Here is a 12,218-nt window from a genome sequence, read left to right on the forward strand (position 1 = left end):
CCCGGCAGCCCATGATCACTCGCGCCCCCAAGCGCAGCAGCTCGGCGGCTGTGGCGCGGCCCAGGCCGCTGTTCGCACCCGTGATCAGCACTGTCTTCCCGTGCATGAGGCCGGAGTCCCCGCCTTGGTGCAGCCGCTTGACGCTGGGCCCCACGAACCTCCGGGCCGCCAGCCACAGGGCCCCACCCAGTGCGGCCAGTAACGCTGCCACCGTAGCCACTGCCATGGCCGCCCGGGCTCAGGGCCCACCTGCACCTGCGCGGGACTTCCGGGGTCGCCGCGCGCCCGGGTCTGAGCTCGCCCCCTGTACGCAAAGAACGCTGGGGCGCGGCCTGTCGTCCCCTGACGGCGGCGTGGGGCGTGCTGGGACTTGTAGTACCCCTTCCGAGGGCACCTGATTGGTTAGTAGAGGACAGCGTTCTGTGTGGCTCCTCGGTGGAGCCGGCTCCCAGCCTGAGAGAAGGGTGAGCACGGCCCCGGGTTTTCAGGCTCCTGAGGTCCCTACCCATGGAAATCCCCGAGTGGTGGTGGCCTTCCCTGTGGAAATGCCTAATGAGTACTTTGAATTTACAAGTCTCTTTATAGGCTGCTTTACAAATCCCACACTTGGGGGCTGGCTTAGTGTGTTTTCCGTTAAGGGAGCCTGGGACTTGTTAACCCTCAGTTCAGTTTACCTTCATCCTCTGGAGAATGGTCCCTGCCGAACGAAAGTCTAAGGAGAGGCTCTTTTTTCCCACAGCTGACGCTAAGAACTTAGCGACATGAATCAGAAATAGAATGGACCAGTGGTTCTCAGACTTTAGCGTTGCATTGGAATCAACTGCAGGACCTGTAAAAACAGAAATTCCAGGGCCCAGTTTCAAATTCATTAGAGTCCAAAATGGAACCTGAGAATGTACATTTCTAACAAGTTCCCAGGTGATTCTGATGCAGGTGATCTGGGGACCACGGTTTGAGAACGTTAGACCATTGTGGCCTTGATCCATATATAAAAAGGTATTCTCAAATGGTCTTATTTGACAGTGGTAGAGATACACTGGGAAAAGCGTGGACTTACTGTATACATAGACTTCTGAGCAGGCTCAGACTTCTGAGAATCCCCATTCCCTCCCGGAGAATATTAAATGTAACAAGGAAGGGAAAGTGCTTTTTACACTGTAAAATGCTTCAGAAATGTCAGGGGTTATTGCCACAGGGATCCATCTTCAAGCTGCAAACTTCAAACTTTAGACCAAGCTACTCTTTTTTTTTTTTCGGTACGTGGGTCTCTCACTCTTGTGGCCTCTCCTGTTGCGGAGCACAGGCTCCAGACGCGCAGGCTCAACGGCCACGGCTCACGGGCCCAGCCGCTCCGCGGCATAGTGGGATCCTCCCGGACCGGGGCACGAACCCGCGTACCCTGCATCGGCAGGCGGACTCTCAACCACTGCGCCGCCAGGGGAGTCCAGACCAAGCTACTCTTAAGTCGTCATACGTTCATCTACTCACCCATCCAATACACGCCAGGCCTTGTGCCCTGCGAGAGTCACGAAGAAATAGGGCACCATTTCTGCCCTCAGGATGCTTACTGTCTGGTCCAGAGACCCCTCCTGCCCCAGCCCCCATTCTAGAATCTTCAGGACAATAGAAGAGACACACAACTTCTGTAGGTTGAAATAAACTCCCTAGATGATTTTGATAAACTCTCTTCCACTCCCTTGTATTTGGGAAGGATGTGACATGCAACAAAAAGGCATAGTACAAACAGCCAAGGGGTCGAATGCCGGAAGAGGGTTTCTTATGAGTGCTGAGAATGGAGCTCAGAGGTGGGAGGAGCACTCTCACTGAGGATTAGACAAGGCACCAGGAACAGAAATCATGAGGGGGGGGGCCTTTATTCTATCCTATCTGTAACTTGAAGCTGCCTCTCACACTCACTGAGCCGGGAGCACGTTTCCTCTCTTCCTTTCTCTCCGTCCACATCTTACCTGTCTGGCAAAGCCCACCTCCATTCTCTACATTTCCTGACCACTTCCAGCCCATAGAGATTTCTGCTTCAGCCTTGTGTGTGACCCTCACTTGGCACTGAGGACAACCAGCCCTCTCGTGTTGGCTGTTTGAGCTTGCACATTTGACTTCTTCTAAGGGATTGTTAAAGGATGGGATTATGTCTGAGTCTCTCTTGTGGCCTTTATCTTGGGGAATGCGTAGAAAACAGTAGGTACTCAGTAAGTGTCATGACTGATATATTTTGGACTGCCTTACATCAAATTAGGAAGCAGATCAAAAGATGTGTGTCAGCAGTGGCATGCTTTAACTAGAACCCGGGTGGAATATGTATATGTGGGTGGGGTAGAGATGGAGATGGGATGAGAAGGAGCAAGACAGGGTGTGAGGAAGGGAAGATAGACAGCATATAGCTTTTTCTTTCTTTTTTCAGCATATAGCTTTTGAAGTGAGATCTAAATTTGAATCTTAGTCCTACCATTTATTACCTGCACATCCTTGGACAAGCTACTTAATCTTTTTGAATTTTAGGTTCTTCGTTGATTAAAAAAAAGGAAGGTAATAATATTGATATTATGTCACAAAAGTTTGGTTTGATGAGAAAATGAGGTAACATCTGAAAATAACCAGCTTGTTTTTCCTAATGTAGTAGATTATGGTGAATAACCAATGTTTTTTTTGAAAACAAAACAAAAATCACAACAGAATGACAACAATGAAGGCTAGGATACTACACTTACTTCATGTCACATTTTGAAGTGGTAGCCAAGGCTTTTTTCCCCCATAAAAACATTGGACCTACCTGCTGGGCCCAAAGCCAGAGACTTGAAATATGAAGCCCTGTAGTCCATAGGCAATGAACCCAGGAAATAAGCTTCAAAGAACCCTTCCAGGAGGTTCTGTCTGGAGCTCATCTTAGATGAAAGTAACCTGTATGAATAACTGATTTATTTCTGAATAAGCAATGTCAAAATTGGAATACTCGGGCTTCCCTGGTGGCGCAGTGGTTGAGAGTCCACCTGCCGATGCAGGGGACACGGGTTCGTGCCCCGGTCCGGGAAGATCCCACATGCCGCGGAGCGGCTGGGCCCGTGAGCCATGGCCGCTGAGCCTGCGCGTCCGGAGCCTGTGCTCCGCAACGGGAGAGGCCACAACAGTGAGAGGCCCACGTACCACAAAAAAAAAAAAAAAAAAAAAAAAAAATTGGAATACTCATGCAGGTAGAGTGGTATTTTCATTTTTGCATTGATTAAAAGGCTGTTCACAGAGGCAACAGACTAAAAAGCTCCAGTTTTCAAGAGTGTACTTAACCCTTCTCTTTCCACTTGTGAAGACCCACTATTCTATAATGATGATGGGTAATGATTCATTCTAGCTACCAACATCCGTAAATGAGCAATGCTTTGTAAAACTAAGTAGGCTTCTGACATAGTCCTTTAAGCATTCAAGGATTCAAGTTCTAAAATTATTCTAGAGAGTCATCATTACGACTTACACAGAGAGGTAGTTACAATGTCATCAACAGCATTGACAGCTCCAAGAAAAGTTGCTTGAAGGTAACTTGAGAGTTCAAAATGTTTTAAAAAACTCAAGAGAAAACCTTTCCAAATGAGCAAAGTTCTGAGGTCTAATCTACTGAAATACCTAGTTGCCCTAGAGATCCACAAGATGTGGCTTCCGTAATATCAGACTCACTGCTTTATTTCCCCTTCCAATCCCTAATTGTTCTCTTTTTGATTAATTCCATAAGGTACATGAGGTGTGATGGTGCCAAATTTCTGTGCCCCTTCAATGTGGAACATGTGGTCATCAAAGAAGATGTGGGGCCTTATCTTCACCAAGATGGGACCTTTGGGGACTCCAGCAAGGAAAAGAGCTTCGTCTATCTCTAGAACCCAGCAGTGAAGGGTTTTCAGCACGCGGGCGCCTGAACTGGCTGCACTCCTAGCTGTAACCAGGTAGGTCCTGATAGGGCAACATAACCGTTCATCTTTGGCATAAAACTTCTTTTGCAGTCTGCCTAAATCTTCCAGAAAGCCTTTCAAGGGACCCTGTAAAAGGAACATATGTCACAGCTGTCATCCAGTGAGCCAAAGGAAGTGAACGCTAAAAAAGCAGATGTTTATAAGAACTTATAATACTGCATGAAACATGCAGTATAGACCAGTGATACAATGCTGAAACTCCTTGCATTTATGTGATTATATTTCCCTGTATGGAACCATCCTTGCATTCCTAGAGTAAAACATAGGATGGCCATATAATTTATTATCTAAACACAGATATTTTAAGAGTGAAAGAAGCTTCCATAAAAAGTTGAACCAGGGCAACAGACGTAAACTATCCATGGCAAAAGGGGATACTCTGAAAGCTCAGTTAATCAGCAAAAGCAGTACTCTTTTGATTTACTTTTTGTGAATTGCACATTTTAACATTATAAAGTGTACTTTTTTTTATCTTGTTCAATTCCTTCTTGGCTTGAATCCAGTTTTCTCTATATTTATAATTACTTTATATATCATCACACTTTTATCTTCAACCTTTCTGAACACTTACTTTTAGCTGTACCTCTAGTACAGAACATAGAATTGGATTTTGCTAAGTGATACAATCTGAAAGTCTTAATTTTTAAAACAAAAGCTGAGTTTTAGGCCATTTCTATTTATCGATATCACAAATATATGTGATAATCGTTCTGTGTTACAATTTGTATTTCATTTTTCACGTTTAAAGATTTCAAAAGATTGTTCACTGAGTGTCTTTTTTATTTGAACATGTGTGTATGTGTGTTTCTTCTAACATTTAGGAAGGTTTGTATTATTTCCTTCTATTGGTTACCTTTATAACTTTTTATAGTACCCTCAGACCTCTATTTTTTTAAAATCCAGGATCTATTATTTTTTATAATGAAAAATAATGAAATTAGGGTACTTCTTAACCTTTCTCTTATCCTCTATTTTTTTTCAATCATTTGATTTTAACTGTTTCATCTTTCTCAGTGTTTGCATTTGAATTATTAAAGATTCTTATATTTCTGTCTCTCAGCTTTACATTTTATCCTTTGATCAGCTACTGTAACTGAAGATATCAGTACACCTACTCTTCCTTATAACTTTTTCCTCCATATTTTTCCAGTTTTTAATAGTTAAATAATTTCTACATTGTTAGGGCATATAATATGTGCTTTCTTTTCTGTCACTCTAATCCCTGCAGTTGTTTTAGTTTTAGATCTATGGTTAAATATATTCTATGCCCATTTGTGCCTTTGTGTGTTTGTAGTCACCTACATATTGACCAAAATGTGTCCTCTTGTATTAGTTTTCTCAAGAATATCTTATGGAAATAATAATCCCTGAGAATATACTATGTTCTTAACCGTTGATCTGTTTCCACATGTTTTTCTCAATAGATACAGGAAAGACATATTACTTGAATGAGCTTTTGACTGGATATAGAATCTGTGATTTATATTTCCTCTCCCCATGATCTTATAAGTAGGGCTCCACTGTGTTTTGCTACTGAGTGCTGCTGTGGAGAAGACTCAGAACAGCTTGATTTTCTTTTCCCCACTTGTGTGTGCAGGGTGCCCAAAGAATTATTTCTTTATTTTTGAAGTCAAATAATATTACTAGGGCATGTCTCAGTGATGATCATTCTCTTCTATTTCCCTATAGTATAATGTGGCCTTTAGTTTTTAACCTTTAATAGTTTAATGTATCCATTAAAATATTCTGATACTTCAGGATGTTTTCTTGCCTTATATTTTGATATGTTTGCATCTTTATATTTACCACACACAACCCTATCCTCCTCCCCCCATAACATAATTTCAGTGTTTTCTTCAGGTATTCTAATTTTGCATATGTTGGATTTTCTTTACCTAGGACCTATTTCTGTCATTTTTCTCTCTAAAATATTATTTTTCTATTTGCTTATTTCCAGAGTTCTACCATTTAACATTTTATCATCTCTTCCCTGATTTGGGGGATTTCCACTTTATGACCCAACTTTCTTTTAAGTAAATGTTTAGTCACAGTTTTTACCTATACTTTGGCAACTGTTTCTAGTGAGAGTTCTTCATCTGTTATTAGATTTTGCTCTTCTGTGTCTGCCTTTTTCTCATCTCATAGTATCTTTGCTTATGTTCTGTGCTAGTTCTCTTTTTATTACTTATGTCTGAAGTAGATTAGTTTTCCTTGGAAAAATTAGAGGGATTCTGGGGAAAGGTCATGGATAGTATTTTAATATTGACTTGTTTTCACAATTCAGAAGCTCCCTTCTCTGCTGTCATGCAAACCATTTTCCACAAACATGGCTTATCTATGTGATCATTTGTTTAATGTTGCTTTGTCTAAGGCTGCACATATTAGGAAAAAACAAATAAAAAGTCACATAGGTAAAAAAACCATAACATATTATTGTTAATACATTTTTGGCCACAGAAACAAAGTGGGGGGCAGTGACTGTTTGCAGAAGCCACCCTGCTCACAGTTTGATTTTGAAACACAGAGGAACACAGCTCTCCCTGATGCTTTTGAGTAATTTTCAAAGAGAATAAATAGGGCCTGGTCAGTTTATATCACCATGTTCAAACCAGGTACCCATGTCATTCTTTCTTTCTTCTATTTTGGGGTATGTTTAACAGTTTATATATTTGTACAGTAGTGTAAGTATGTAATTTATCAAGAAAAAATATAGAAACATGAAGGAAATTACTTGAAAATACCTTTTTGAGGAGTTCTATGATTTAGAACATTTGGATTGCCTTGGATGTAGAAAGCTGGAAAGACTGTTACTCCTATCCTAACAACAAGAAAAAGCCAGATAATCTGAAACATCATAATTTTTCTTGAGCCCATGAAAGAGCTGAGGTAGCAGGGCAACCAACTAACATGAAACCTAAAGGAAAAAATTATGGAAAAATCTTCAGGGACAGATGGAATTCAAGAACTGGCACATCTTTTGCAGAGCACTAAAGGAAGATATACCAGACGCCACAGAAGCAGGTATGAAAAATTCAGGTAATTTTTTAAAACAAATTGGAAAAGGACAAGTATGGGCTAATGAGAGAACATAGAAACCCTGGAAGCCACAGACACAAGAAATGCACACTGTTTTACAGGATTTTTTTTTCCTATGGATTTCACTAGTTTCTTATGAGAAGGACTGCAGACAGGGTGGAAAGTGAAAGAATAGAATCCTTGGTGATGCAGACGTGGAGGAGACGAGCAGCTGCCACTGTGAGAAAAGACTGAAGATCTACCTTGTCCCGTACTTCCTAGGGGACAGAAGTATTAAACTGTTGGAAGAATGGCTTCAAACACTGTTACCCCCAGGGGACAGGTAAAGATCTACTGCTATGGGGGAAGGGGAAGGAAAAATCCTCCACCCTTGGGAGAGGGGCAGGAGACCCAGACCATTAGATATTACCCCTATCACTGGGAGAAAGGTGAGATCAATGCTATAACTTCATCCCTAAGACCTAGGGGGGTACACACTTAGATTTAGACTAACCTGGGACAACAGAGAATGTCCCTTCCTCTCACATCACCACCTGAGCTGGCAGAGACAAACAATAACAGTTGGGAGAAGGGTAACAATGTGGAGGCCACCCATGAGGCATAGACACAAAGAGAAGGCCTACAGCTGAAAATGGAAAAGGAATGTTATGAAAAACCCATCAGTACCCTACCAGAGGAATTTGAAGCCTGTGATGAAATGAAGGTAACAATAGCAGCAACAAAATGCTTACCTAGTTGAATGCCTGATTTGGTGATTCAGTCAATCACACTAATTGCTAGCAGAAGAGGAGCCATGCCTATTACCAGGCAAAAATACTATTTACCAGAGCCTATACTGTCTACAAACTATGATTAGAAATTAATCAAAGATTTATGAGACTACAATAAAAATAAATTAAAAGAGCAACTAACTTTCAAGAGAAAGTAATTAACAGAAGACACAGTGATGACCTAGATGTCATAAATGTAAGAGAGGAAATTGAAAATAACTCTGATTAATATCTTAACAACTGTATTAAAAGGTGGATGACATACATGAGTAGACTAGTAATTTCAACAAAGAGATGGAAAAGATAAGGGTTGAATGGAAATGTTAGAAATAAAGATTTTGGTACAGAAATGAAGAATGCTTCTAATTAATAGAGCCAACATAGCTGAGAAAAGAATCAGTGAACTTGAAGATAGGTCAGTAGAAATTACTCAAGCTGAAAATAAAGGGAAAAAAGTAGTGGGGAAAAAAAGAACAGGGCATTGAAATTCTGTGGAATACATATACACACACCATATTCAAACTGCTGAAACACAAAGAAATATAGAAAATCTTGAAGGCAGTCAGAGAAAAATAGACACATTACTTACAAAGTAAGATAAGAATCAAAGACCAAAGATAAGAATCTCAAACAATTTGTTTTCAGAATTTATGCAAGTCAGAAGACAATGAATGGGTATCTTAAAGGGCTGAAATAAAAATAGGGTAAATGCAGAAAGCTATAGCCAGTCAAAATAAAATATTTTTCAAAAAAGGAGAGTAAAGAGTTTTTCAGGAAAAAAAAAAACTAAGAACTTTGGTAACAGCATATCAGTTCTATATGAAATGTAAAAAGATGGTCTTCTGGCACAAGGAATAAGATATCAGGGAGAAACCTAGATCTACACAAAGAAATGAAGATTCTTGGAAATGGTTAAAATGAAGATGAATGCAAAAGACATATTTTTGTCTTTTCCTTATTCACTTTAAAGATAACTGACTACCCAAATAAACAATAGTAGCAAGGTATTATGAGTTTATAGTATAGGTGAAAGTAAAACGTATGCCAATATCACAAAACATGGGAGGGAGGAATTGAGAGTATACTGTTGTAAGGTTCTTACACTGTACATGATGTGGCATAATATTGTTTGAAAGTAGACTATGATTAATTGATGTTGTATATTGTAAATCCTATGGTAACCACTGTAAAATCTAAAATGAGTAATAAATCAATAGTGGAGATAAAATGGAATCCTAAAAGCATACAATCTACACAATAAATTCAAAAGCAAAAATAATAAAAGGAAAAAGAAACTAAAGTTAATTAAAGATGAAACAAATAGAAAAAGAAGATGGTAGATTTTGATCCAACCAAAGTAATAATCACATTAAATATAAATGATCTATACTATGTATAAAATAGACAACTGATGGGAATATACTGGATAGCACAGAGAACTCTACGTAATGCACTGTAGTGTCCTAAATGGAGGGGATATATGTATGTATGGCTGATTCATTTTGCTCTGCAGTAGAAGGTAACACAACATTGTAAAGCAACTATACTCCAATAAAAATTAATTAAAAGAGTAAACCAATTGTAAAGAAAGAATTTGATTGTAATAAAACTTAGTCAACTTGCAAATAAATAAATAAATAAATAAATAAATAAATAAGATCTAAAAACAGCAATTAAAACACAGGGATTGTCAGATTGTACAGAAAAACAACAGAAACTATGTAATATCTACAAGAAAACCAATTTAAATATGGAGATATTTTATATGTAAAAACATAAATGGTTAAAAGTAAAAACATAGAAAAGTTGTACCATACAAACATCAGTCCAAAAAAGAAAACAAAGCTAGAATTGCTGTATGAATATCAGAGAGAGGGGCATTGCATAATGAAAAGTGATTAATTTGCCAAGAAGATATAATAATCTTAAATATTTGGGCACCAAACAACAGAAATTAGAAATACATGAAGCAAAAATTATATAATTGGGGCTTCCCTGGTGGCGCAGTGGTTGAGAGTCTGCCTGCCAATGCAGGGGACACGGGTTCGTGCCCCGGTCTGGGAAGATCCCACATGCCGCGGAGCGGCTGGGCCCGTGAGCCATGGCCGCTGAGCCTGCGCGTCCGGAGCCTGTGCCCCGCAACGGGAGAGGCCACAACAGTGAGAGGCCCGCGTACCGCCAAAAAAAAAAAAAAATTATATAATTAAAGGAGTAACAGATTAATCCTCAATTATACTTGAAGTCTTCAATGCTGCCTCCTCAATAGTGGATAGAAGAAATAGAAAGCAAATCACTGACAATATTAAACACCTGGGCAATATAACCTGAATAATACACTATTAACTTACCTAATCTAACTGATATTTTTTGGATATTCAACCCCAGAACAGCAGGATAAACATTCTTTTCAAGTAGACTGGAAACATTTACCAAGATAGACCATTTATTCTGGGTATAAAATAATCCTCAACAAATTTCAAGAGTTGAAATCATAGAAAACATATTATCTGACTACAACAGAATTCTACTTGGAATTAATAACAGAAAGGTATCTGGGAAAATTCCAATTTTAATTTCACAATTAAATAACCCACTTATAAATAACTCATAACTCAAAGATAAAGTTACAGGGAATTACAAAGTACTTTGAATTGAATAAAAATTACAAACCACCTATCTAAATTTGTAGGATGCAACTATAGTAGCATTTAGAGGAAATTTTACAGTATTAAATGTTTATTATAGAAAAGAAGCCTCAAATCACCTTTAAAAACTTAGGAAGAGCTGGTTATTAAAAAGATAAATAAAATTGTTAAAGCCTAGCACGACTGACCACAAGCGGGGAAGAAAAGAGAGAAGGCAAATATTACTAATATCAGGAATGAAAAGGGATACATCACTAAAGTTCCTAAAAATAGTAAAATCATAGTAGTAAAATATGAGAAAATATTTATGCTCGTTAATTCAGTGACTTAACTGAAATGGACAGATTCCTTGAAAGACACAAACTCATAAACTGCCAGAAGAGGAAAGAGAAGAAAGAGAAAATCTGCATAGTAGTTCTGTATCTATCAAAAATAATTGAACTCTTGGTTAAAAGTATTCTAAATAGAAAAGTCCAAGCCCAGACGGCTTCTCTGGAGAATTCTACCATATATTTAAAGAAGAAATAACACCAACTCTATACAAAGTCTTCCAGAAAATAGAGAGAAAATACTATCCACCTCATTTTATAAGGTCAGCATTACTCTATAAGATATTACAAGAAAAGAACACTCAACATAATGGCAAAAAATTTTTTTAATTAAATTTTAAGATTGGATCCAGCAATATATAAAAAGGATAATACAACATAACCAAGTTGAATTTATACCAGCAATGCAATTCAACAATATAATTTATATTTCAACAGACTAGAGAAGCCACATGTTTTTCTCAATAGATACAGGAAAGACATACGACAAAATTCAACATGGATTTATTATAAAACTCTAAAACAAAACAGGAATAGAAGGTAACTCCCTTAACCTGACAAAGGGCATCTTGCAAAAAACCTGTAGATAACTTGCAAAAACCCTGTAGATAATATATTTAAGAGTCAAAGACTGAATGATCTCCTTCTAAGATCAGGGAATAAGGCAAGGAAGTCCACTCTCATAATCCTTATTGAACATTATACTGAATGTACTAGCAAGGGTAATAAAGCAAGAAAGATAAAGGACATACAGAATGGAAACAAGTTTTTTTTTTGTTTTTGTTTTTGTTTTTGTTTTTTTTTGTGCGGTACACGGGCCTCTCACTGTTGTGGCCTCTCTCGTTGCGGAGCACAGGCTCCGGACGCAGGCTCAGCGGCCATGGCTCATGTGCCCAGCCGCTCCTCAGCATGTGGGATCTTCCCGGACTGGGGCACGAACCTGCGTCTCCTGCATTGGCAGGCGGACTCTCAACCACTGCGCCACCAGGGAAGCCCTGGAAACAAGTTTTTATTCACAGTCCACACTGTCTATGTAGAAAATCTTAAATAATCTACAAAAATTTTATTATGACTAACAAGTGATTTTAACAAAGTGGCAGGATACAAAGTCAATATACAAAAATAAATTGTGGTTCTGTGTATTTACAATAAACAAATTAGAAATTAAAAATTTTAAAGTATCATTTATAATAGCATCAAAAGTTACTAAATACTTAGGTATGAATCTAATAAACTTTGTGTGATAGCTATATGCTGAAACCTACAAAACACTGATGAAAGAAATTAAATATGACCTAAATAAATGGAGAGATATACTATGTCCATAGGCTGAAAAACTTGATATTGTTAAAATATCTATTCTCCCAAGATTAAGCTATAAATTCAACATAAACTTGATATTGTTAAAACATCTATTCTCCCAAGATTAAGCTATAAATTCAACATAATCACAATAAAAATTTCAGC

The 12,218-nt window shown here is 38.5% G+C and overlaps 2 protein-coding genes across 2 annotated transcripts in view; both read right to left on the reverse strand.

The window, feature by feature from the left end:
* The window catches only part of RDH14 (retinol dehydrogenase 14), a 4,359-nt gene extending 4,133 nt beyond the window's left edge, over positions 1-226 (reverse strand). The window contains exon 1 of the mRNA XM_007464466.1: positions 5-226. Within this exon, the coding sequence (XP_007464528.1) occupies positions 5-226 (222 nt within the window). The remainder of the gene's footprint in view (positions 1-4) is intronic.
* Positions 227-3,672: 3,446 nt separating this feature from the next.
* NT5C1B (5'-nucleotidase, cytosolic IB) overlaps positions 3,673-12,218 on the reverse strand; it is a 23,099-nt gene continuing 14,553 nt past the window's right edge. The window contains exon 9 of the mRNA XM_007464464.1: positions 3,673-4,037. Coding sequence (XP_007464526.1) covers positions 3,705-4,037 — 333 coding nt within the window. The 3' untranslated portion in view covers positions 3,673-3,704. The remainder of the gene's footprint in view (positions 4,038-12,218) is intronic.

Source organism: Lipotes vexillifer, unplaced genomic scaffold (assembly GCF_000442215.2).
Source record: "Lipotes vexillifer unplaced genomic scaffold, Lipotes_vexillifer_v1.1 scaffold1109, whole genome shotgun sequence".
Lineage (NCBI taxonomy): Eukaryota > Metazoa > Chordata > Mammalia > Artiodactyla > Lipotidae > Lipotes > Lipotes vexillifer.